The sequence below is a fragment of the Pleurodeles waltl genome, chromosome 2_1, assembly GCF_031143425.1.
Source record: "Pleurodeles waltl isolate 20211129_DDA chromosome 2_1, aPleWal1.hap1.20221129, whole genome shotgun sequence".
In the NCBI taxonomy this organism is placed as follows: domain Eukaryota; kingdom Metazoa; phylum Chordata; class Amphibia; order Caudata; family Salamandridae; genus Pleurodeles; species Pleurodeles waltl.
The window spans coordinates 741,313,634-741,341,022 of NC_090438.1; the positions used below are offsets into that span (position 1 = coordinate 741,313,634).

At 45.8% G+C, this 27,389-nt stretch overlaps 1 protein-coding gene across 1 annotated transcript in view; it reads right to left on the reverse strand.

The window, feature by feature from the left end:
• Positions 1-27,389, reverse strand: part of CDYL (chromodomain Y like) — a 347,146-nt gene that overhangs the window by 160,476 nt on the left and 159,281 nt on the right. Inside the window, exons 4-5 of the mRNA XM_069217515.1 lie at positions 24,355-24,527; positions 1,522-1,732 (exon numbers count right to left, since the gene is read on the reverse strand). Of these exons, the coding sequence (XP_069073616.1) occupies positions 1,522-1,732; positions 24,355-24,527 (384 nt within the window). The remainder of the gene's footprint in view (positions 1-1,521; positions 1,733-24,354; positions 24,528-27,389) is intronic.

Consider the following 27,389-nt stretch of genomic DNA (forward strand, 5'->3'; position numbering starts at 1 on the left):
TCTGCAGCTCCTTTATTGGTTGTGGGTACCTATGGTTCTTGATGAACCTACAAGTCCTATATATCCCCGCAACCAGATGAGTCCAGCAGACGTAACAGTATATTAGTTTTGAAAATATGACATTGCAGGAAAAAGTTACAGAGTAAAACGGGGAGAAAAATGGCTGTTTTATTTTACCTAAATTTTAATTTGTTTTTTTATTTCAGCTGTTATTTTCTGTAGGAAAACCATGTAGGATCTACACAAATGACCCCTTGTTGAATTCAGAATTTTGTCTACTTTTCAGAAATGTTTAGTTGTCCAGGATCCAGCATTGGTTTAAACACCCATTTCTGTCACTAACTGCCAGGAAGCCAAAAGCCTGGAAGGTGAGGGGGTGGGAAGGCCCAGCAGCTAAGGGGTTAATGTTTGCTGAGAAATCACAACTTTACACTTTGAAGATGCAGTAAGTGGGAAGCCATATACTATACGGTACAGGGGATGTCAATGACAAAACTTGACCAGCTGTGCATCTTAATTCGAAAGAATTTTACAAAATTACATACATTAATGACAAATTTTGCAACACAAACAAAACATTGGAAGCATAGAAAAAATACAAATAAAAGTTGAAAAAGATCTACAAATGCATTTAAATTGAAGCTGTAAGAACTGTGATAAATAAACGAAGAGGTAGAGAAAAACATTTTTTATATTAAGTTCCTACAGGGCAGGGTTTAGATACAGCATTCAGAGAATTTCCTCAAGGTGTATTTAAATTTAGGTATTTTGTTCTTTGATTAGTCACTAATCTATTCCAGGCTCAATGGTTGAGACAATTACTCTATCCATTGCTGTGAAGAGAGAGCTGTTTATTCTTCCAAAGCTTAGAAACAATCGTTTGCCTGGAGTTATGGCTTTCAAACCACCTTCGGCAGCCTCCTTGCAACTGAGTGAGCTAAAGGCATTGTGGACTCTACTGTAGAGTTCCTCAGACATTAACTAATGTCAATGTTTAGACCTCGACAGGTCAGGTAGTCAACCTTGCCTTGTCTCTTCCAGCTTGTAGAGCAACAGGTTGCCATTATGTTATCTTTATATGTACTACGCATAATGGTTGACCTGGACTTTATTGGGAAGAGCAAAACAGGGCTATTTTATCTGACTAGTTTGTCGGTTTATTTTGAGAAATTACACTAGAGGAGTAAAATAATTCTCTATGCAGAAGGGAAGTTTCTCAACGTAATCCAATAGCAAACAATATTTAAAAACGCTGTAATCGGAGTGGCAAAAAATGTGAATGACTTCATGTGCATATACAGAAAATGCTCGTCATCCTGTATATCTGAAGAGAAGTATCCGGAATATGGAGTGTGTTTTCTTGTTCAGCTTTGTTGTAATATGTGATGATGATCTTTAAGTAAAGATCTATTTGATAGGGGCTTGTAGCCAAGCCAACAAAAGTATTTTAGGAAATAAAGTCAAGCTGAGCGCTTTGAATTTGAAGGCACTAAAGGCACAAAATTAACAATATTTACTTACAGAAGGAAGGCCCATTATTTTAGGAAATGTAAGCGACGAACATCCATCAGGACTCTGCCCAAAAGTAGTGTATGGGGTTTGGAACCAAGCTTTTTCATTTGCCCACACCACATCACAAAGAGGTAAAATGGAGACTCCTAGTCCAATGGCTGGTCCATTTACTGCTACAACGATGGGCTTCTTAAACTGAATGAAAGTGTTCACAAAAGTCCTAAAAGATAGCAACAAAGTCACATTTACAGCGTTACATTTATAAGGCCCAGTATCAGAAACACATTTTCTTACTGAGTGTAGTTATAAGTACATGTAAGTGAAGAAATGAAGATTAATACTGAAAAAAAGATAACTAAGATTCAATCATTTCATTGTTAATTTGAAGCATTCATTAAAAACGTTAACAACAACAGCACTGGGAAGACAAAATTAGGATTAACATTACTGCATTAATTTGGATTCATGGTGCTTTTTTATTTTATCACTACTTCGAATTCCCAATCAACTAAACAAGAACATAAATACTGACCAGTACAAATGTACGGATGTATGCGTGCAGATGGAAATGTAAATTACTTTTTTTACAGCTTTGCCCAAGGCACTCACTCATGAGAATACAGTTGTTCCATCGACTCAGCGACAGGAACGTGCCAACGCAGAGTTGTTTAACTATTTGATATGATTCAATATACTTCAACAAAGGAGAGGCAGGTAGGTATTTACTAAATTTTTGACGAATGAATCCGAAACTGAAACAATAGAGTATGTAGACATGGCTAACAATTGTTAATGGATTCTAAGCTTAAAAATAAATTGTTGAAATCTTAATAAAAAATAAAAAAAATCTTAATTTTGTTTTGTTTGTACATAACATGCAAAAATAAGGGAGCAAAGACGCACCCAAAACCATTTCATAACAAAGGAGGACACAATACACATAGGCAGAACCTTGCACAGGGTAGGTAAATGATAACCACACCATAACGCAATAAGAAAAAAGGCAACAACATGTGAATGTACCACGCGTGCTCAAAAGGTTTTTGAAGAGGTGTTCGTCCCACTGGCAGAGAACAGCATGTCATAATATCTCAACCAAACACCCCGGACCTTGAAAAATGTGTGGGGGCATCCTTTAATTTTATAAATTACTTCTCTGCCGCCATGTGAAGGTCTATTCCCGACTTCTATTGTCCCAAAGTCAGAGCCACCGGGGCACTCCAGTGTCGTGCAATGTCTCGTTTAGCAACCAAAAGCCCCAAGTTACAAAAGAGGAGCTTTGGGCTAGGGATGTCTAAATCTCCCAGAACCCCCAGTAGGATATACTTGAGCTCTAGAGGAATGTGTTCCCCTAACAGCTTGGCTCAGGTTCGGGGATCCACCCCCAAACCTCTGTCCGACAACATTTAAAATCAGGCCACCACAGTTGTGACAGCCTCACCGCTAGCACCAAAGCGGGCTGAGCAACAGCACAATGCTACAATGTGGGCACTGGGCCCACGATAGGAAATCTATGGCAGTAGGCAGGCACACCACAACAGCAGCATCCACAATGGCGACTTCCTCCGCATGCTGTTTCTTCCACCCAAGCAGTCATATTTGAAATCCCCAATGGGGGCTTCCACTGGTGCCCAGGCCTTAATCCCTAGCATCTGTCATCGGTTCCTAGGCTCCGCACTGCACCCAGCTGTCATGCTTCATCCTCAGCACACCAGGGCACTCTCTGCTCAAGCTATGGTGCCACAGCAGGCACCACTCCCGCTATCAGCCTTCACACCTCCTACCCCAGCTCCGCTGCATGCATCTCTCTCTCACTCCAGGCAAAGGGCATTAGGCAGTGGGGAAGGCGCGCCTCCTGTGCCATACCATGCTCCCGCAACACAGGGCTGTCTCTCCTCAATCTCCAGGAAACAGCAGTTCATCTGGTAGGACCCCAACTGACCTGTTAACTAGGCTTCTTGCAGTTTCGCTCGTAATGGGGCACCGGATCGGGGGGGAGGATGGGTGGGGTGAACCAAATCTCCCCCCCCCCCCAACCCCTCTGACCACTGACCCTACTGTGCACCACCATGCTCTGCATGTCATCCTTGGTATCCTCAGAGATGGGCGGGGAGATAACAGGCATCAGTGACAGTTAGCTCGGCCACTGTTTGAGCATGCTGCATAGCGGTCCAGCACCTCCAGTCTCATAGAAGGCAGCACTGCACTGAGGCAGCACTGCACCCCTCCAATGCTCAGCATAGTCCTGTGTGAGCCATTATATCACCAATAGAGCCCGGAGAGTGCTGTCCGTGCGCCGCCGCCATAGGCCAGAAGGCCACTATCACTCATCAGAACCTAGGGAGGCTACAGGCATCAGAGACCAGCCCGGGGGCTCCCTTTGTTTAGACCATGTGGCAGCACTCCCAACAAGCAAGGAGAGCGGAGTAGATTGGCAAGATGATTGGGGATGCGGTATTAGGGCAGGGAGGTCCTCTCTAAAACTTCCTGTTGGCCATCTTGCCGGCCAAGCCCACAAAAGTGCTGAACCTCGAGTTAATCTGATCATAGAGGAACATGACATCCACCCAGAAATATGACTTCAAGTGCATGTACTGCTTTTAGAACCTAGGAAGGAATGTACATTTGCAGTCGACATCCTGACTTAAGTGGAATGCATTTAAAAAAGGTTTTTTTAAGGACACTACAAAAGTACCACTTGTACTTTTTCTGCAGGAAAGGTAAATAAGATTAAAATACTATTAAGGTCTTGCACGCATGGATTGGAACACACAAAACAAGCCAATGCCATCCTGGTTGATAGGGCATATGTCAGTCTCAAATTAAGTAAAGTGATAATATGATGTACTGTGAACGGCCCATGTGTTTGATGCAGGGCATGCATAGAACAGCCACCAACCTGTGAAATGCCAAACGGTGCATTGAAATCAATCAATCAATCAGGGATTTCTAAAGCACACTACTCACCCGTGGGGGTCTCAAGGCACTGAGGATGGGTGGGGGGGGGGGGAGAAGGTGAGAAGGGGAGGTGCTGCTACTGCTCGAACAGCCAGGTCTTCAGAAGTTTCCTGAAGGTAAGGAGGTCTTTGGTCTGGCACAGGTGGGTGGGAAGTGTTCTCCACGTTTTGGCGGCGAGGTACGAGAATGATCTACCGCCGGTTGTAGTTCTGCGGACGGGCGGGACGGGTGCGAGGGCGAGGTCGGCAGAGCAGAGATGCCGGGTCGGGTGTAGAAGGAGAGCCGTCTGTTGAGGTATTCTGGTCTGGTGTTGTGCAGTGCTTTGTGAGTGAAGGTGAGGAGTTTGAAGGCGATTTTCTTGTTGACTGGGAGCTAGTGCAGGTTTTTCACGTGGTCTGTGATGTGGCAGTGGCGAGGGATGTCCAGGATGAGGCATGTGGAGGTGTTCTGGATGTGTTGCAGCCTCTTCTGGAGTTTGGCTGTGGTTCCTGCATAAAGGGCATTGCTGTAGTCCAGCCTGCTGCTTACAAGGGCTTGGGTGACTGTTCTTCTGGTTTTGGGGGTATCCATTTGTAGATCTTTCGGCGCCTGCGGAGGGTGTTGAAGCAGGAGGAGGAGATGGCGTTGACTTGCTGTGTCATGGATAGTGAGGGGTCCAAGATGAATCCTAGGGTGCGTGCGTTGTCGGTGGGAGTCGGAGCGGTTCCGAGAGTGGCAGGGCACCAGGAGTCATCCCATGCGGAGGGGGTGGAACCGAAGATGAGGACTTCTGTCTTGCCAGAATTGAGTTTGAGGCAGCTGCTCTTCATCCATTTGGTGATGGCCTTCATTCCTTTGTGGAGTAGGTCTTGGCGGAGTCCTTGATGAGGAAGAGGATCAGCTGGGTGTCATCGGCGTATGAGATGATGTTGAGGTTGTGGGATCGGGCGATGTTAGCAAGCGGGGCCATGTATATGTTGAAGAGGATCGGGTTGAGAGATGAACCCTGGGATGTAGTGAGGGCAGGGGTCAGATGGAGAGCCGGAGTGGATGGTGTTCATGATTTTCATGGTGTCGCTGACGGGGATCCAGGAGAGCAGGAGGCTGGTCAGAGGTGAACCTGTGGTTTTGGTGGTTGCTGGGGGGGTCTGGGTGCTGAAGCTGTTGTGGATGTCTGCAATCTTGTGGTGGAAGTAGGAGGCTAGGTAGTCGCAGAGGTCTTGAGATGGCTGGATATTGTTGGCGTTGGAGCTGGGGTTGTAGAGTTCTTTCACGACGATGAAGAGCTCCTTGTGGCTGTGTGCATGGTTGTTTATTCGGTCTTTGAAGGCGGTTCTTTTGGCGGCTCTGATGAATTGGTGGTGTCTGCAGATGGCGTTTTTGAAGGCTGTGTCGTTGTCCAGAGTCTGATCTTGGCGGCACTTTCTTTCGAGTCTTTGCCAGCTTTGCTTAGATTCGTGGCGGTCGACGGTAAACCAGAAGGCCTTTCTGTCAGTGCATCTATTGGAAGGATTCTTGATTGGGGCGAGAGTATTGGCACAGGTGTTGACCCATTGCATGAAGTTGAGGTCAGCTGCATCAGTGTTGGTGGTGTCAATGGTTGGGTTCTGGGAGAGTGTCACGATGAACGAGTTACTTACCTTCGGTAACGACTTTTCTGGTGGATACATTAGCTACCTGTGGATTCCTCACCTGATGAATACTCCCATGGCGCCAGCATTCGACGGAAATCTTCTTACTAGTCTCTGCACGTCGACGAGGACGTCACTCTAGCCGACGCGACGCCGTCTGACGTCATACAGGCAATAAGAGGTCCTCGCCGACGTGCCGATGACAGTACCAAAATTTTTTTACGTGCATGAGAATAATAATAACCCAATGCAATGAAAGAGCAAAGCAACATCTCTTAATATTGTAAATCACACAACATTGCAATAAAATAGCTGTAGATTTAATATAACCTTCTTTTTTTTTTTTTTGTTTTTTTTTTAAACAAATAAATATATTTATACATACGAATCATGTATATACCCAATATATATATAGATTTATATATAAATATACACATATATACAAATATCATACATGCAAAATGTATTGCAACTTTGAAGACCAAAAGGAGCACACTCAAGGATTGCTTGGAGAGACCAAAAAGGCAACGGGGAGGCGGGTGGGACCGTGAGGAATCCACAGGTAGCTAATGTATCCACCAGAAAAGTCGTTACCGAAGGTAAGTAACTCGTTCTTCTGATGGATACAACTACCTGTGGATTCCTCACCTGATGAATAGAGTCCCAAAGCAGTACCACGCCCGGCGGTGGGTGCCTAAATGGTCAAACCAAGAAATCCTGTAGCACTGACCGTGCAAAATGACCGTCCCTTCTGACCTCAGAGTCCAAACAGTAATGTTTCACAAAAGTGTGAAGGGACGACCAAGTTGCGGCCTTGCAGATGTCGACCACAGGAACACCCCTGGCCAAGGCCGAAGAGGCCGACTTAGCTCTGGTGGAGTGAGCTCTAATGCCCTCAGGCGGATCCTTCTTTGCCAAAGAGTAACAGATTTTAATGCAAAGAACAACCCACCTGGAGAGTGTTCTCTTGTGGACTGCCTTTCCTCTCCTCTTGCCCACGTATCCGACAAACAGCTGATCCTCCAGCCTGATATCCTTCATTCTGTCGATATAGAAGCTCAACGCCCTTTTTGGGTCCAGGCGATGTAGTCTTTCTTCCTCCTTTGAAGGATGAGGCGGAGGATAAAACGTGGACAAAGTGATTGTCTGAGCCAAATGGAAGGGTGAAACAACCTTCGGAAGGAAAGCAGCCTTGGTCCTCAACACCACCTTATCCCCATAAAACGTTATATAAGGGGGTTTAACCGATAAGGCCTGCAACTCACTCACTCTCCTTGCAGATGTTATAGCTACCAGGAATACTGTTTTAATAACCAAATACCTTAAGGGGCAAGAATGCATAGGCTCAAAAGGGGACCCCATAAGGAAAGTCAGGACCAAGGACAAATCCCATTGAGGCATAACGAATGGTTTTGGAGGATATTGATTCAGAAGACCTTTCAAGAATCTGAGAACAATAGGGGATTTAAATAACGATGGTTGGTCTGGAAGACAAATGAAGGCTGACAAGGCCGACAAATAACCCTTAATGGTAGCTACTGCACAACCTTTCTGCGCTAGAGACAGTGCAAAAGACAAAACATGTGACAGATGAGCATGTAAGGGATCAATCTGTCTCTCTCCACACCACATAACAAATTTAGACCACCTATTAGCGTAGATAGATTTAGTGGAGTGTCGCCTGGCCGCTAAGATAACATCCACTACATCAGGCGGGAGAGAGAAGGAACTCAGGTTGCCCCGTTCAATCTCCAAGCATGTAGGTGCAGACTCTGGAGGTTGGGGTGTAAAACCTGCCCCTGCGACTGCGAGAGGAGGTCTGCCCTGAGAGGGAGATGGAGCGGAGGGCACAGTGAGAGTTGGAGAAGGTCGGAGTACCATACCCTCCTTGGCCAATCCGGAGCTATTAAGATGACTTGGGCCCAGTCTTGGCGAATTTTCCTCAACACTCGAGGAATCAAGGGTATGGGGGGAAACGCGTAAAGCAACTGGTCGCACCAGGTTATCTGAAACGCGTCCCCCAACGCTCCCTGCATCGGATACTGGAGGCTGCAGAATAACGGGCAATGCGCGTTCTCCCGAGTGGCAAACAGATCTATCCGAGGAAACCCCCACATCTGGAAGATTAAACAGACTTGATCTGGATGGAGACGCCACTCGTGGTCTGCCGAGAATTGGCGACTGAGACTGTCCGCACGTACATTCAAGACCCCGGCCAGATGATTTGCCACCAAGCAAATCTGATGGTCCTTTGCCCAGGACCATAGCCGAAGAGCTTCTCTGCAGAGAAGGTACGACCCTACTCCTCCCTGTTTGTTTATGTACCACATCGTGGTAGTATTGTCCGTCAGGACCTGTACCGACTGACCACGAAGGGATGGGAGGAAGGCCTTGAGAGCCAAACGTACAGCCCGTAACTCCAACAGATTGATATGAAACACCTGTTCCTCTGGAGACCAAAGCCCTTTGATCTCCAGATCCCCCAGATGAGCTCCCCATCCTAGGGTGGAGGCATCCGTTATTACCGTGGCCACTGGTGGCGACTGCGCGAATGGCTTTCCCTGTGAAAGATTGTTGCCCGCAATCCACCACTTCAATTCCACAGCAGCATCTCTGGAGATCTTGACAGTACCTTCTAAATCTCCCTTGTGTTGAGACCACTGCCTTCGGAGGCACCACTGAAGAGCCCTCATGTGCCAGCGAGCATGCGTGACCAACAGAATGCAGGAGGCGAACAGACCGAGCAGACGAAGGACCTTGAGGACTGGAACTACCGCTCCATTTCGAAACATTGGAACCAATTCCTGAATATCTTGAATCCGCTGAGGCGGAGGAAAGGCTCGACTCAATGTTGTATCCAGTACTGCCCCTATGAACAGGAGGCGCTGAGAGGGCTCCAGGTGAGATTTGGGCACGTTCACCGAAAAGCCCAGGTCGAACAACAACTGGGTTGTTGACTGCAGATGATGCGACACAAGCTCCGGGGACTTGGCTTTGATCAACCAGTCGTCCAAGTAAGGGAATACTGCTATCCCCTTCCTTCTGAGCTCCGCCGCAACCACTGACATCACCTTTGTGAAGACTCGAGGTGCTGAAGTAAGACCAAACGGGAGGACCGCAAACTGATAGTGCTGCGACCCTACCACAAACCGGAGATACTTCCTGTGCGACTTGAGTATCGGGATATGAAAGTAAGCATCCTGCAAGTCGACAGACACCATCCAATCTTCCTTGTTCAACGCCAAAAGCACCTGTGCTAGGGTCAGCATCTTGAACTTTTCCTGTTTGAGGAACCAATTCAAGATCCTCAGATCCAGGATTGGTCTCAACTGACCATCCTTTTTGGGAATCAGGAAGTATCTTGAGTAACAACCTCGACCCTTTTCCTGCTCTGGGACCAACTCTACCGCGCCCTTTGAAAGGAGGACTTGAACCTCCTGTTCTAGCAACAGGAGGTGTTCTTCTGAACAATAAGATGGGCGGGGCGGGATGAGGGGCGGGAACTCCCGAAAGGGAAGGGCGTAGCCTTTTCCCACAATGCCGAGAACCCAAGTGTCCGTTGTGATAGACTTCCACTTGTGGAGAAAATGCTGTAATCTTCCCCCTACAGGAGAGGAATGAGTGGGAAACGGTGGAAGCCTAAGGCTGCTTCCCCTGCTGCACCCCTCCAGAGGACGAGGAAGAGGCAGAGTGATGTTGAGAGGCTCCTCTGGTACGGACCCCACCCCTCCCCCTCCCTCTAAATGACCTATAGGGGAGGGAAGAGGCAGGTTGCTGGAACCTCCCCCGAAAGGAAGAGGAATAAGAGCCACGCCCAAATCCCCGAAACCTCCTGAAAATTCTAGAAGAGGCAGAGGAAGAAGGAGCTTGCAGTCCTAACGATTTGGCTGTGGCTCTGCTCTCCTTAAATCGTTCCAAGGCTGAATCTGCCTTGGCTCCAAACAGTCTGTCCCCATCAAACGGGAGGTCCAGCATTGTCGACTGCACATCCGCAGAGAACCCTGAGTTTCGGAGCCAGGCCTGTCTTCTTGCCACCACAGCCGTGCCCATCGCCCTGGCCACCGAGTCGGTCGTGTCCAGCCCAGACTGGATAATCTGGGTCGCGGCAGCCTGGGCGTCCGAGACCACATCCAAGAGACCCTGGGGAAGCTCCGTAAATGAAGACGAAATATCATCCATCAGCGCATGGATGTACCTCCCCAGAATGCACGTTGCGTTGGTGGCCTTCAACGCCAAACTGCATGACGAAAATATTTTCTTGGACTGCGCATCCAGTTTCTTGGAGTCTCTGTCTCCAGGCACCGTCGGGAAGGAACCAGGCGCTGACTTTGAGGAACAGGAGGCTTGCACCACCAAGCTCTCCGGCGTAGGGTGTCTAGAGAGAAAGCCAGGGTCAGATGGTGTAGCTCGATACCTCCTGGCCACAGCCCTATGAATGGCCGAGGAAGACACCGGCTTCTTCCACACCTCCAACACCGGATCCAGCAAAGCCTCATTAAATGGCAAGAGAGGCTCAGCTGCAGCAGAGGCCGGATGCAATACTTCTGTCAGCAAATTCTGCTTTGCCTCTGCCACCGGCAAAGGCAGGTCCAAAAAGCTCGCTGCCTTCCTCACCACAGCATGAAAGGAAGCAGCCTCCTCCGTATATTCCCCTGGAGATGAAAGGTCCCACTCAGGGGAAGTGTCCAGCCCACTGGCTGTATCCAGACCATGCAGTCCGTCTCCAGAGTCCTCAATCTCTCCCTCCTCTAGGACTCGCTGGTACTCTTGCTCTTCTAAAAGACGGAGAGCACGCCTCCTCGAATGAAGTCTCTCCTCGACACGCGGAGTCGACATGGCCTCCGCCGACGTCGAAGAACGGCGCCGATCTCCAGAAGCATCTGACGCCGCGTCCGGCGCCACAGGCAGCTTCGGCGCCGAGGCAGGAGCCGGAGGACGAGGTCTTGGAGCCGATGGATCAACCGGAGTCACAGGGCAAAATCCTGACTTCGACGGAGGGGCAACCTCCGGGGCCGAAACATCCGAAGCCACCGGAGCAGCCACCGACGCCGGCACCGGCGCCGAGCCCACATTCCCAAAAGGGAGAAAGGGCATAAAGGGTGCCGGCCGAAGAGGCGCAGGATCACCCAACGAAAAGGCCAAGGGCCCCGAAGGACCAGCCGGAGCAGCTCCTGGAGCCATCTGCTGAAAGATGGTATACATCGCATTAAGAAATGCGGTACTATCGGCTCCAGGAGTGGGAAAAGCCGGATACTGGGGTGCCTGGATCGAGGGCGACCCCGACGCCGGCCTCGACGTCTGCGACGCCGGAGAAAACACAAGAGGCTGCACCACCTCAATCACTGACGCCTGACCAGGCGAAGTCGGTGACGCCGGAGAGGGCAACGGCGTCGATGGATGCGGCGTGACCGTGGGGCTGACCTCCCAAGTCCTCCGACGCCGAGCCGAAGGTGACCTCGAACGAGACTCCTTGCTGGAGTGACGTCGTGAGTCTCTACGGCGCCGGGAGTCTCGATGACGCCGGTGAGACCTTGGCGAAGAAGACTTCTTATGATGTTTCTCCTTCTTCTTTGACTTTGCCATGAATAACTTGGCCTCACGCTCTTTGAGGGCCTTCGGATTCATGTGTTGACATGAATCGCAAGTCGAGACGTCGTGGTCGGAGCTCAAACACCATAGACAGTCGGAGTGAGGATCTGTAACTGACATCTTGCCCCCACACTCTCGACAGGGCTTGAAACCCGACTTCCTCTGAGACATTGTTACCGCAGAGAAGACTACGCAGCAGACAATACACTGTAACCACGAAGGTAACAGTAGCTCCCTCGAAGATAACCGTTTCGAATTCACGGAAAAAAGGGAACTGTCATCGGCACGTCGGCGAGGACCTCTTATTGCCTGTATGACGTCAGACGGCGTCGCGTGGGCTAGAGTGACGTCCTCGTCGACGTGCAGAGACTAGTAAGAAGATTTCCGTCGAATGCTGGCGCCATGGGAGTATTCATCAGGTGAGGAATCCACAGGTAGTTGTATCCATCAGAAAAGTTGGTCTTCGGTGACCTTGTTCCAACTGCGGTGCGGGATCCGTTGTGGGTGGTGGTGTGTTGTGGGTTTCTTGAAGGAGAAGTGGACGAGCGGTAGTCTGTCCAGTGGAGTTTAGTGGTGTGGCTGAAAGAGACGTGATTGCTGGTGGAGAAAACCGGGTTGAGTGTGTGTCCTGCGGAGTTGGTTGGTGTCGTGACGAGCTGTTTGAGGCCGAGGTTGGAGAGGCTGTTGAGCAGGGTGGCGGTGTTGTTGGTGGTGGTGTTCTCGAGGTGGAAGTTTGGGTCTCGAGGAGTATGTAGTCAGTGGATGCGAGAGCGTGCGTGCTGATGATGTTGGTAATGGAATCGCTGAATTGCTGTCGTGGACCGGGGGGGCCTGTAGGCAAGGGCCCCTCGGAGGGTGGTGTTTGGGCCAGTGTGGATTTGGAAGTGCAGGAGTTTGGCGGTGCTGAGGTTGTCTTCGGTACTGGTCGTGATCCTGAGGGTGTTCTTGTGGATGATGGCGATGCCTCCTCCTGGTTTGTTGGAGCGGTCCCTGCGGGTGATCTTGTAGCGTCTGGGATGGCTATGGTGATGTCAGGCACTGAGGAGGGGTTCATCCAGGTCTCAGTCAGGAAGGCGATGTCTGGGAGGCTGAGTCGAGTAGATTCCATAGCTCTACTGCGTGCTTGTGGATGGAGCGGGTGTTGAGGAGGATACATCTGAGGGAGGGGGAGCCAGGGGTTCTGACGCTGGGCGCGGTCCAGGCATGGATGGGCGCAGACGGGCTTGCCTTGGGCGCACCCGCTCCACGGCCACGCATCAGCCTCCATTAATTAGGGAGTTGGGGGAGGAGAGGACAGCTGGGAGGCGGGAGGGGGACGAAAAACGGCGCAAAAAGGGTGGCGGAGCCAATAAAGGGGGCAGGCCGCGGTGGCCGCAGCGGCGGGGGAGAAAGAGAGGGGGAGAGCGAAAGTGAGAGAGAGCAGAGAGAGAGAAACAATGAAAAGGAGCACTAAGGGACAGTAGTGGAGCAGAGAGAAAAGCAAAAGGAGGAGAGAGGCAGAAGGTAGCCTAGTAGGAAGGCAGAGCTCTCCTACTAGATACCAGGGAGGAGGCGCAGGCAGAAACCTCCAGGTGGGGGAGGGCCTCGAACTCCTGACAGGTGTCAGGAGTTCAGAGGAGCAAGGGAAAAGGCTCTAGTTAGAGGGTGGAGCCACAGGTGGCAGAGCAATGCACTGACCAGGTCCATAGGCATAGCCCCATAGTGTTTTTAATTTATTTACTGATGCTAAGAGAAACCAGGATAACCAAATTATTTGTGGTCTGACACAAAATGTACTTTAATGCAAAAGTAATTTGCAATAAAGGAACTGCTTACTTAATTTAGTTGACAGTTGCCTAAAGGAGAATATTCCAAACACCTACAGAAACATGATATGATTTATAAACAAAACAGGCTTCACTGGAGAAATAAAGCTGGACCAAAAAGGTATTTTTACATGGATGTCACATATAATGTGCCACAATATCATTTCACTAAATTTTCAAATGAAACATTTATTTTTATATTAATAACCAATATTTTCAAACAGTATAAAAGTACAACAAAAACATGTGATGTAGCGCAGAAATGCTATCAACAGGAAATCCCACTAACAAAACAGAATACAAGTTCAATGTCACAACAATGATGCTAGATAAGAGAAACAGTGGAGGCAAAAACTTAAGGCAAGCTTCAAGCTTCCACAAAGAAAAGGAAAACAATTAGTTGACCATTAAAATTTCATAAACTGTTAAGCAGGGTGGGAGAAAACTAGAAGGTCTTGGAAAGCAGTAATATTCACTATGTAGGACTAAAGTGATTTTACATACATCTGTAAGGATGCACAGATCTATAGATTGATTTATCTAATTTACCTAAAACGCAAACATGATTTTCACTGTAAAACTAACATTCAGATTTGCTTTAAGAGGTTAACATGGAAAAATGGCTTAAGATGCTACCTTCTACTATAAATCAACACAAAATGTTATCTTTGTCAAGAGGTCTGCAAACAAAATGTAACTCAGCAAAAATTCTAACTACAATCACATGTTCGAAAGCAACAAAACTCAAGTCTTATTCCTCATAAGTACAAAACATTTACATTATAACAACCTCTCTCATAAAAATCATCCCAGCACTAGTTCACGAGCAAGTAACACAGGGTGACGTCACTCATCTTGCAACTTCATCTGCCACGAGTAACGACGCAAAGCCTGCAACTCATTAATATTTGTTGCCATAATATTCCACACCACCTACCTTGGAACACGTTACTAATCTAGATTTACATACACAGTTTATACTTTGCTCTGCTAATAAAAATGGTGCAATTCATGTTAATTTACTCCAAAAGTCAAAATGTCACAGAAACATTTTTTTAAGCTCCATGGTCTGCCTCTCGAATTAACATTTAAAGTGACATTGTTGCTTTACTGCCTTTCAGAAAACACCAAACGGTGTCTTGCCACTGTATTTCATGCGACATAGAACAGCAGTATTTACCGTCCCAGCGTGACCTTTGATTAACTCCTAGCAAATGTGGGAAAACGGGTGTTTTGGGAGGTTAACCGATTACAGATATGTGCTGCATTGCATCTTTATACTCTAAGAATTACATATTTTTCAAATGTATCATTTACAGTCTTTTTTTTTTTATTATAAAGGGACACCATATAATCTATGTCTGTAGATACCAAACTATTTTATCAACACAAATGATAAAATTTATTTTGACAAAATTCTGCAATTTATTTTAGAATTAAGACTGAGATTTGCACACCTCCTTAAGCTTTTACAATAGTTCCAAGTTAAACTAAAAGAACCATATCCTCTTCTATTTCCGCATTAAAAGTTATTATTGTCAACAAATGAAATAATTTGCTTAACCTCTTCCCAGCTCAGCCTTTCCCCCTCTTTTGCTAAGCCTTTTTTCTTCGTTATTTGTGGTAGTTCGCGCTTAAGGCCACATAACTTTTTGTCCACATAGGATAACCACACCAAATTTGCGCCTTTTGTTTCAAACATCCCAAGCAGGGATCCACTCGGGGTGGGGGGGTACCTTTGGAAAGGGGAGATTCTCCTTTTTCCAATGATACCTTTTCCATCTGCCTCAGTGCTCGGGTCCCGAGATAGCTCCACACGTACTGAGGTGGAGAAAGTGAAAGGAGCAGACTGGCTCATTTCACTTTCAGTTTCAGTGAAATGACGTCCATTTCACAAAATAAAAGAAACAGCCCAGGGAGGTGGGATAGGTTTTCTCCATCTCCTCATGCTGTGTTTTTTTCAGAAGGGAATCACCTCTTGTTCCTGCACCAGAGGGATTTCTGTGCCATGTGCGTGCACAGCTGGAAGCCGTGCGAAGCACACAACCACTGTGGTGTCAGATGGCTCCCAGCCGTCTGGTGCACAGAAGGGGTTAAAGAAACGTTATTTACTTGTAAACCTAGTGTGCCTCCATAAATATCTTCATAGACAATTAATACTGCTGCGTATATGTGGTATTTGTGTAACATGTTCACAATAAGAACAACTACATTTATAAAATCTAAATAAAAAATTCATGTCTCGATTTACTTATATTTTGTGAATTGTCAGTTTTCAGCTTTACAGAAAACTAGCAGCACAACGGAACTGTTTTTTTTTTTTTAAACTCTGAAACCCCCTATTTTTTTTTATTTTTAAAAGGACAAAGAAGAACCATTTAAATAGTTAGTTGAAATCTTTCACCTTTAGGAGACAGGACTGTCTAAGAACGCAGTGCAGCAGAAGTAGTAAAACAACAGGTTTACTGCATTAATCACTGAGAGTGCATTAAAATAAACATTCAGCAATCATCATAAAAGCAGTCATGTTGGAAGGTATATACAGGGAGTGCAGAATTATTAGGCAAATTAGTATTTTGACCACATCATCCTCTTTATGCATGTTGTCTTACTCCAAGCTGTATAGGCTCGAAAGCCTACTACCAATTAAGCATATTAGGTGATGTGCATCTCTGTAATGAGAAGGGGTGTGGTCTAATGACATCAACACCCTATATCAGGTGTGCATAATTATTAGGCAACTTCCTTTCCTTTGGCAAAATGGGTCAAAAGAAGGACTTGACAGGCTCAGAAAAGTCAAAAATAGTGAGATATCTTGCAGAGGGATGCAGCACTCTTAAAATTGCAAAGCTTCTGAAGCGTGATCATCGAACAATCAAGCGTTTCATTCAAAATAGTCAACAGGGTCGCAAGAAGCGTGTGGAAAAACCAAGGCGCAAAATAACTGCCCATGAACTGAGAAAAGTCAAGCGTGCAGCTGCCACGATGCCACTTGCCACCAGTGTGGCCATATTTCAGAGCTGCAACATCACTGGAGTGCCCAAAAGCACAAGGTGTGCAATACTCAGAGACATGGCCAAGGTAAGAAAGGCTGAAAGACGACCACCACTGAACAAGACACACAAGCTGAAACGTCAAGACTGGGCCAAGAAATATCTCAAGACTGATTTTTCTAAGGTTTTATGGACTGATGAAATGAGAGTGAGTCTTGATGGGCCAGATGGATGGGCCCGTGGCTGGATTGGTAAAGGGCAGAGAGCTCCAGTCCGACTCAGACGCCAGCAAGGTGGAGGTGGAGTACTGGTTTGGGCTGGTATCATCAAAGATGAGCTTGTGGGGCCTTTTCGGGTTGAGGATGTAGTCAAGCTCAACTCCCAGTCCTACTGCCAGTTCCTGGAAGACACCTTCTTCAAGCAGTGGTACAGGAAGAAGTCTGCATCCTTCAAGAAAAACATGATTTTCATGCAGGACAATGCTCCATCACACGCGTCCAAGTACTCCACAGCGTGGCTGGCAAGAAAGGGTATAAAAGAAGGAAATCTAATGACATGGCCTCCTTGTTCACCTGATCTGAACCCCATTGAGAACCTGTGGTCCATCATCAAATGTGAGATTTACAAGGAGGGAAAACAGTACACCTCTCTGAACAGTGTCTGGGAGGCTGTGGTTGCTGCTGCACGCAATGTTGATGGTGAACGGATCAAAACACTGACAGAATCCATGGATGGCAGGCTTTTGAGTGTCCTTGCAAAGAAAGGTGGCTATATTGGTCACTGATTTGTTTTTGTTTTGTTTTTGAATGTCAGAAATGTATATTTGTGAATGTTGAGATGTTATATTGGTTTCACTGGTAATAATACATAATTGAAATGGGTATATATTTGTTTTTTGTTAAGTTGCCTAATAATTATGCACAGTAATAGTCACCTGCACACACAGATATCCCCCTAACATAGCTAAAACTAAAAACAAACTAAAAACTACTTCCAAAAATATTCAGCTTTGATATTAATGAGTTTTTTGGGTTCATTGAGAACATGGTTGTTGTTCAATAATAAAATTAATCCTCAAAAATACAACTTGCCTAATAATTCTGCACTCCCTGTAAAATGACTAAGCAGAATTTTCTAACATTTTAGGCTAGGTATAAAGAGTTTGTTAATTTAAAAATGCAATTATTATCTTTAACAATGTTTTTTATTTTAAATCAGCCTTTAAGCCATTGTTAAAAAGACGTCAGAAATTAGGTCTTCTTAAATGCAAAAGTTTTTAACATATACATGGTATATGCATGAGGGTTTCCGTTTTGTAACCACAAAGTCGGCAAGTCTTCCCTTGCAGAAGTCCATTCCAAGACGCCTCAAGGTCATAGATGGGCATGTAGAGCAGTCTAAATCTGAAGTAATTCATTTTTATCAAAATATGGAGGCTAGAGTTAATATATTCCTGCTGTTTTGAATACACATAGGTTTCAGTGGCAGGTCCATATGTTTGCATTTCTTTAGAGAGGCAAGGTCTCTCTCCTCCTGGCTGCAAACGAAGGCCCTAAGTAGGACACTTTTTCAAGCCATTCGGTTAGCTTAGATAGGGTCTCAGGGTCTGGTAAACTGTATATGTTTTGTATCTTTGTTTAAAGATGAAATGTTCAGCTCCATGTCCTTATATGCAGTGCTTGAAAAGGAAAAACAGAAGTGCAGGTACTCTGTACCAGAGTAACTGCTTATTTCTGAGAAGTGCCGGTACTCTACAGTTAAAAGTATTATGTTTTTCTTGAGAAGTGCAAGTACTCTCCCTCTAAGAATAAAGAATTGCCGGTACTTCGTACTGGACAGTCCCGGCCCATTTAACGCACTGCTTATGTGATTTTTTTTTTAAGTTTCAAATAAATTAAGTATTTTAGAATTGTCGGATCTGCTCCAGCACAGTCAATTAAGTAATTTAAGGAAGCCTCGATATGGACTGTTATTAAAGACTTTAGGTTCAACTCCAGCCTGACGACACTATGGGGAGTGGCTGTTTGAAGATGTAAAAGTTGTCTGTAAGTTTGTCAAGATTAGTTATAAACGTAGTATTTAGTACAGGCGATGGACAAAGTAACAAACGCGTAAGTTTCATTCTTAGCACCCTTAAGGATGAGTCAGTTGGCAGCAGCAGTACACCCCAATTCACTTTTCAACTAAGAAGGATTAATTTACGTTCTCCTTATTCAAGAATCTGATTTCCGTATGAAAATGTAGGCAGGTGGGTTATAATTTTAATGACCAAAAAGATCAAAGGCAGTGTGACTAAGGTGTCATCTAGGATGGACCGTGAATTGACACCGCTGAAGTGTGACTTGATGGAGAATCACAGACAGCAGGAGTTATCAACACTTAGGCCCTCATTATGACCTTAAGATCTGACCACCGGGCAGCCGCCAATGCGGCCGCACTCCCGCTGCGGTCATTATGAGATCCCCGCTGGGCCGGCGGGGATCTCAGCCGCAACACAGGAGCCGGCTTCAAATGGAGCCAGCAGTGTTGCGGCTGTGCGACGGGTGCAGACAGTGAAAAGCTGCACGGGGCCGCAAGGGGCCCCGCAACTCCCCGTACCGCCAGCCTTTTCCTGGCGGTTCAAACCGCCAGGTAAAGGCTGGCGGTCGGGGACTCGTAATCCCCTAAGCAGCGCTGCCCTGGTGGATTAACACCGCCGGGGCAATTGTGGCGGGAAACCGCTGGCCCCGGCGGCGCCAGCCTGTTGGCGGTGCAATCGCCACAACAGCCCTGGCGATCTTTGACCGCCAGGAATGTAATGAGCCCCTTAGTATTGAATTGTCCTCTTGCATCAGGATTAGATTAATGTTAAAGTCTCCAGTCAGGATGATATCCCAATCTGGGTGGCTTTGTCAGTAGTGCAAGATGGTGGCCGTTAAGCCTTTTTATTGCTGCCTGCTTCCGAGAGGGGCCAGGATGAATATATGAGTTAACCAGCAGCATCAGTGGCCTATTGTTAGTGGTCCAGTTGCATAGTTTAATCACTTGGCTGTCTGGGTCACAGCTCTTCTGTGTCCATTTTCAAGTCTAATCAGAGGTAGACTGCCAGGCCACCACTTGGCCTTCCAAACTGCTTGTGCTTAACTGCATTTTTATGGTCGGACGTGAAGCCCGAAATCGGAAGTTCCTGTTGGGACCAGGTTTCCTGGAGTGCAATTATGTCCATATGGTGCAAAGTTATAGGAGGATAACCAGTTTTCAGCAGGGATTGGGTGCCTGCTATGTTCCAGGATAGAAGCCTTAGGAATTTCTATTCTGGACGTGCCTTTGGTGTTTCTATTTCTCATGAGGCGAGGAGCATTAAGAGCCCTTGGGAGCCACTCCCATCTTGCACCAGCAGGTGATGTTTGAGTTTGGGCTGGATACATTTTTTGTTTACCTGGTTGCGTGGGGGAAGCGCCTAGAGCACCCCTCAAAAACGTTAAAGGTTGTGCAAACGGAGTGTTGGAGCTTAAAAGCGGAAACGGGTGTCTGTCCGACTCTGGCATGGTTATAGATATCCTCAAGATCTCCAAGCATAGGACAGGATTTGGTCCACTATTTCTGCTGACTGCCAGGTTGTTAGAGTAGCTTCTGGTAGGTTGTTGTCCTTGGCTGGATGGAACTCCACAGTGGTTAATTCTTCTAAGGTCAATGTGTTAAGCTATGGGATCGCTTTTAGGAGCCTCACTATGCGGGCTCTATTAAGGATATTGTGGCTCCCCGTGAGGTATAACGTGGATGAAACCACAGCTTAAGATGGAATCGCTCATAACTTAAAGGCGGTAGTTGCAGTGACGATGCATTTTGAGCTGGTGCCTATGTTGATGTTTTGAGGCATAAAGTAGTGCTGGAATGGAGGAAGAGAGCCTCTACGTTAGACGCCCCACCAGGTCTGCCTAGAGGTAGAGTTGAGGGGCTTTGATTCTGCTGGGGAGGAATAGCTTTATGCGAAGTTTGATCATGTGTAAACGCCATAGGTGGCCCTGCCACAACCAAGCGTCCATGGGTTCCTGTGTTCACTAACAACCTGCTGTTTACAGGGGGACCAGTTTCCTGCTTCACAGTATTTGCTGTTGAAGCATCCACATTGGTAGGTTGGGGCCTTTGGCCTGGTGTATAACCAAGAGGTGATGGGTTTATGATTTTTGATCTGGTGTTTGCTTGCTGGGCAGAGGGCCTGTCCTGCTGGAGGCATCTTAGTTGTTTGGTTGAGGTTGCGTTGCTTGACTCCTGCCAGCAGGTTGAGGGAGGAGTGTGAGCCTGCAACAGTTTCTGCCCCTGCTGCGATCTGTAGTTGGTCAAGTTCTGCAAGTTGCAAATGTCCTGGATGACAGTGAGGGGGAGGGAGTACTGCCCTTTGTTGGAGTGTGTCTCACTGTTTTTTTTCTTTCCTGTTTTAACTCACTGGTCTTTTATAGGTCCAGTGTACACACTTTGGCAGCAGCTATGAGATATAGTTTATAGAGCACCATATGTAACAACATTTTAACCCGACAATTGGGTAGGGATGTGCAACTGAGATAGACATTTGTTGCCTCTATATAGTTATGGTTTACTTGCCATGCACATCTAATTACATTACTGATGACACCTTCTGTGGCATCTTGATATTATCACTGCAACATTTGCAATTACAATATTGTTTAGAAAACTGTGCATGGCAGGGGTTTGAGTTATAGTTACCTTAGAGCGCGAGTATTAGTTACTTGAGTTAACCATAACTATAACTGCTGAATTTCAATTTCGAAGTGTTACAAGTTGTTTTTCTTTCAGAAGGTTTTTGAGTCACGAGATCGAGTGATAGTGTGCAAGGGCATTGAGTCCTCTGTTAGATTGTTTTCTCACAGGAGGGTGAAGTAAAGAGTGTACAAGTGTATATGTACATATATAGAAAAGAAATGAGATGTCCACACAATTTATGTACATATTTACAATCTAATAATACTACAACAGCCACAGGCTTCTGGGTAGGAGGAGGGCGCATGTCAATCTACAGCACTACATGCCACAAACAGTTGTCTACTGGGTAAGTAACATTTTCCGTTCAATGGCATGTGTAGCTGTAGATACACATGCTATGCATAGACTGAAAAGCAGCCACTCCTAAGAAATAAGTGGTGGCTAGCCTGTAGGAATTATAGCAGTTTGAAATAGTGTTTTAAGCACGGCCTGTCCAACATTTGGTTGTTGGCGAGATAATACATCCACACAGTAGTGTTTAGTAAATGTGTGTGGTGTAGACCATGTGGCTGCTTCACATATGTCAGCATATTGCCATATTGCCCAAGATTGTGATTGAAGCCCCTTTCTTCCTAGTGGAATGGGCTTTTGGAGTTACTGGTAGCTGTCTTTTGGCTTTAAGTCTGTATACATTTGACTATCCATCGTGCTATTCCAGTTTGGGCACATTCACATTGGGCACTATTGCTATGCATGAAGTCATCATTCCTAATAGTTTCATTACTAACTTCACTGTATAAGTGTGGTTGTATTGTAGTTGTGATATGAGATTGTGAAATGCTTGAATCCTGACTGGATTTGGGTATGCTAAAACTGACTGAGTGTTCAGAATTGCTCCTAGATACGGTTGTATTTGTGATGGTTGCAGGTGAGATCTTTGGGAATTTATAGTGAATCCTAGATTGTGTAAGGTGAATATAGCGTATTGAGTATGCTGTTGGCAAATCTGAATCGTACTGGCTTTTATGAGCCAGTTGTCAAGGTATGGGAGGACATGTATGTGTTGCCTTCTGAGGAATGCTGTACTACCCTTGGTGCTGTTGTTACTCCGAATGGTAGCACTTTGAATTGGTAATGTTTTCCTGCTACAACAAATCTTGGATATTTTCGATGTGCTGGATGTATGGGAATGTGGAAATAAGCATTCTTGAGGTCAAATGCGGTCATGTAATCCTATTTTTGTAGTAGGGGAATGACGTCTTGGAGAGTGAGCATATGAAAGTGTTCTGAAAGTATGTATAGATTGAGGGGTCTGAGATCTAGGTTTGGTCTGAGAGTACCATCCTATTTTGGAATGAGGAAGTATAGTAAACATATTCCTGACCCCTGTTGGGATATAGGTAGTATCTCTATGGCTCCTTTGAGCAGTAGCGATTGTACCTCTTGTTTTAATAGAGTGAGATGCCCCTGAGTTAGTTTGTGTGAACAAGGTGGAACCTTTGGTGGACTGGAAATGAGTTCTAGACAATAACCATGTTGGATAATTGATAATACCCACTGATCTGTAGTGATGTTTTGACACCAACCCTTTGTTGATGCCATTTTCAGGGAAAAAACCACATGCCTTCTTCTGCAGTCTTTTTTCCCCATTTCTTTTTTATTTTTTTACCACATTTTTGCTAATTTCTTAGTCTCCTTCATGGGATCCCACAAACTCCGGGTACCTCTAGAATCCCTAGGATATTGGAAAAAAAGGACGCAAATTTGGCATCGGTAGCTTATGTGGACAGTTGAGGGCCTAAGTGCGAACTGCCCCAAATAGCCAAAAAAAGGCCTGGCACCTGAGGGGGAAAAGGCCTGGCAGCGAAGGGGTTAAAGCAACATTATTTTAGAACGTTCTGTCCGCTTTTCTTGTTAGAACCCTCTCCTTTTGTTAGCCATGCTGGAGAGAGGAAGGGTCTTAATGGTGGCAGTTGAATTAAACATTGGCTTCTTATTAAATTAATCATGTGGTTATGAACTTCAAGATGTGAGATTAATTTTTGTCCAATTATAATTTTCTTTTGGATTTTATGCTGATAAATTGCCTCTATATATTCTGTTTTTATAGTAATGTTTGGCAAAATTTATTTTATCAAGTTTATTTTTTTATTTGACGGTTTTATCATTTTATAGCTCTGTGTAAGAATCAAAATAAACATTTTTGACCAACATGGTCCTCTCTGTTCACAAAATCACAGTACATCTTTAAAAACAGACAGACTAAATAAAACGGAAAACGCCCTCAAATGCATTGTTACATTTTAGAAGTATACAGTTAAACAAGGACTGATAACTTGCAGAAAGACTTTAGGGCCCAATGCACAAGGAGACAGATCACAAAATTGGTGGCAAAATGAGCACAAACTGTTTGTGAAGTGCTAATGATTTTGCAACTCGATCAATGTAGTAGTAAGCCGTGTTGCATAATCTCCAGTAACAAAACAATCTGCTTAATGAATATTAATTATACATGTCGCTATTTGCAATCTCCTGTGATTGCCATAAACACAGGGGTTGGTGGCCTAAAAACATCAGCAGACCAACATCCCTGTGTTTGTTAAAGAATCTGGCAGTGCATTACTAAAATGTTTTCTACCTGAAAACACATCAGTGGAAGCAGGACGTAACCCCTGGTACCACTAGTGGCATCACAAACCCCTACAACCTCACCCACTTCCCGCAGGCCCCCTCAACAAATAACGCTTCTGAGGTCAGCAGGCACAGTTTCCAAAAAGGAAGCTGTCCCTTACCCTTTCTGAATCCGTGTTTACCACTTCGTCTGATGAGACAAACTGTCAATGATTTACGACTACAGTCTCAGTTATCAAAACTTTGCTATATATCACTCCAAATTGCAAGTAAGAGAGGAAGTCCTTTCCTAAGTGCAATTTGAAATGGGTTGTTATTTGGAAATGCTCTTTGTGGCTCGCACACTGGGTTTAGTACATAGCAAAAAGCAGTTCTGTGGTTGCAAACCATGTGATTTTGCAAATCACAGGGTATGTAACCACAAATGGGTTTGTACACCTGACACTATACAGTTTCCACTATGTTTCACAGTCATGAGGGAATGTATTTACTTTTCATAAGATAACGTACTTAAAACATGTCCTCAAACATATGATTACAAAACAGTTTACTTACTTAATTGTGTCTGCCATTTTAATACTTTCCCTTTTCCTATCATCCGTCAAACGTCGTATAAAATAAATAAAATCAAGGCCACCGCAGAAGACACTGCCAACCGCACTTAGCAGCACAAGTTTGCTGTCATCTGCAGCCGCTGTATTCATTGCACTCTGGACCTCCTTCATTACCTGAGAAATTGATAACATTTGTCAGAAATTGGGTATTATATAACTCTCCCTTCCCTCCCCTCCATGTATTATGCCATGCCCCACAAACGTTGAGCGTAGTATCATAGTTCTGAAAATACAGTTTGCACTTTATGATGTATAGAATGATACTCCTCATTTACGGAGAGCCCTCCACTGAATTTTGTGGTAAGCAGAAAATGTCCAAAGACAGATGACAAAAGGTAGAGAGCTTACAGGTTATTGGATAGTTATGGGCTGCTTCCTAACGAATAAAGTGCTTCTTTCAGACAATGTAGATACTTTCTTTTTGGTATTGAAGCTGCAACACGGATGCAAAAAATGAATTTCAAATTTTCTCTGTCTAGTACAATTAATAAAATAACTCAAATTACACAAGTAATTAAAACAGCCAACAAGGCACTAAAAAAAAAAAAAAAAAAAAAAAAAAAAAAGTCATATCCTTTCATACATTTCTAGTCATCCTCTTGTGTTTTGATACCTACGTCATCTAAACTCTGATCAAACAAAAGTCCCTTATATATAAATCTCAATACTTTACTTGCAGTATCAGTGTAAAATAAACATTATAAATAAAACCTTACATAAACTCACAAGCTTCATTATTATTATCTCAAACAATGGCTCCACTTTGTTAAAAAAAAAAAAAAAAAAAAAAATGTTTATCAATTCCTTCCCTACAAAAATACCATCCTCCATAAGAGGTCGTTAATGAGTTATGATAAAAGGAAGGTAACACATTTAACCGCTTCTGTGCCACGGATGTAATGGTTACGTCCTACGGCACAGTGCTCCTGTGCCGAGGACGTATCCATTACGTCCTCGGCCCAGAGCCCGGTTCCCCCCACCCCCCTAAGGCAGGGATGGAAGGGGATCGCGCGCAAACATCATTACACAGTGCTGGTCACACTGGAAGCCATTTGCTTCCAGATTGCGAACGGAGAAACCGGTGAGTTTCTCCTCCGGCGGGTGGGGGGTTGTAAACAAAGAGGCACCGGGGGAAAGGAAAGGGTTTTCCTTTCCCCCGGTGTCTCTATGAGCATTCCTGCTGCCGTATGCCCACTAGACGCTAGGGATTTTGTGTCTTTATTTATGTTTGCAATGTTTCGTGTTTGGAAGCGGCCCCTTGGGCAAGGGTCGCTCCCATTTGGGGGGTATGTTTGTGTGGCCATTTCTGCCCCCCCGCAGATCGGCCGAACATTTTTAGGTTGATCTTCCAAGGGGGGCAGAAACCACTAGACGCCAGGGATTTTCTTTTTTTCATTATTTATGCTGTGTTTTGTGTTGCGGAGCGGCCCCTTGGGCAAGGGTCGCTCCCATTTAGAGGCCATGTTTGTTGTGGCCATTTCGGCTTAATATTTTTAGGCTGATCCGCCCCCAAGGGGGGCAGAAACCACTAGACGCCAGAGATTTGTTTTTTCTTTATTTCTGCTGTGTTTTGTGTTGGGGAGCGGCCCCTTGGGCAAGGGTCGCTCCCATGTGGGGGGCATGTTTGTTTTGGCCATTTCTGCCCCCACTGGAGGCAGATCGGCCTATTATTTTTAGGCTGATCTGCCCCCAAGGGGGGCAGAAACCACTAGACGCCAGAGATTTGTTTTTTCTTTATTTCTGCTGTGTTTTGTGTTGGGGAGCGGCCCCTTGGGCAAGGGTCGCTCCCATGTGGGGGGCATGTTTGTTTTGGCCATTTCTGCCCCCACTGGAGGCAGATCGGCCTATTATTTTTAGGCTGATCTGCCCCCAAGAGGGGCAGATACCACTAGAACGCCAGGGATTTTTTTTTTTATGTTAATTTTTGTGGGGGGTGGCGTCCCCTTGGGCAAGGTATGCCCCCCAAGAGGGGGCATTGAACTGTTGCCCATTTCAGCCCCCCTTGGGGGCAGATGGGCCTATTTTTGTTATGTTAGGCCCATCTGCCCCCAAGGGGGGCGTGTTAGTGGAGGGGGGGTGGCCCCTTGGGCAAGGGTCACCCCCCTTTGGGGGCATGTGTACCAAAGCTATTTTTGCCCCCTTGGGGACAGATCGGCCTATTATTTTTAGGCTGATCTGCCCCCAAGGGGGCAGAAACCACTAGAACGCCAGGGATATTTTAAAATATTTTTATTTATGTGGGGGGGCGTCCCCTTGGGCAAGTGGGGCATTGAACTGTTGGCCATTTCTGCCCCCGATGGGCATATTTTTTTTTAGGTCCATCTGCCCCCAAGGGGGGCAGAAGCCACTTAGACACCAGGGATAGTGTGTGTTAGTGGATGGGGGGTGGCCCCTTGGGCAAGGGTTGCCCCCTTTTGGGGGCACGTGTACCAAGGCCATTTATGCCCCCCTTGGGGGCAGATGGGCCTATTGTTTGTTTTTTAGGCCCATTGTCCCCAAGGGGGCAGAAGCCACTTAGGCACCAGGGATAGTGTGTGTGTTTTTGTTTTGGGGGGGCGGGGTAGCCCCTTGGGCAAGGGTCGCTCACCGTGGGGACACACTACTGAAGGTATTTTCTGCCCTCCTTGGGGCAGATAGGCCAATTTTCTAGTAGGCCCATCTGCCCCTATAGCAGAATCCACTTAGGCACCAATTTCTAAATGCTTGATGGTAGGATGTTTGTCAACTGACAAAGTATTTGCAATTGTGATAAAAAAAAAATCTCCTTTTTGTTGTAGTTCAAAGCTTTTGCTTTCTTTGCTGTGGCTCCTTGCGGTTTTGGCAGTGGTTGACCTGCGGTTTGCATAGTTGCATGTTTTAGGTAAGTAAAACCAAAAGGAGTATTGTTGTCAAGCATGAATGACATGTTTGTAGGTGGTGTACTAAATGCAGGTTTGTGTGAAATTGTCCTTAGATTTGTGCACAATGATATTTGTG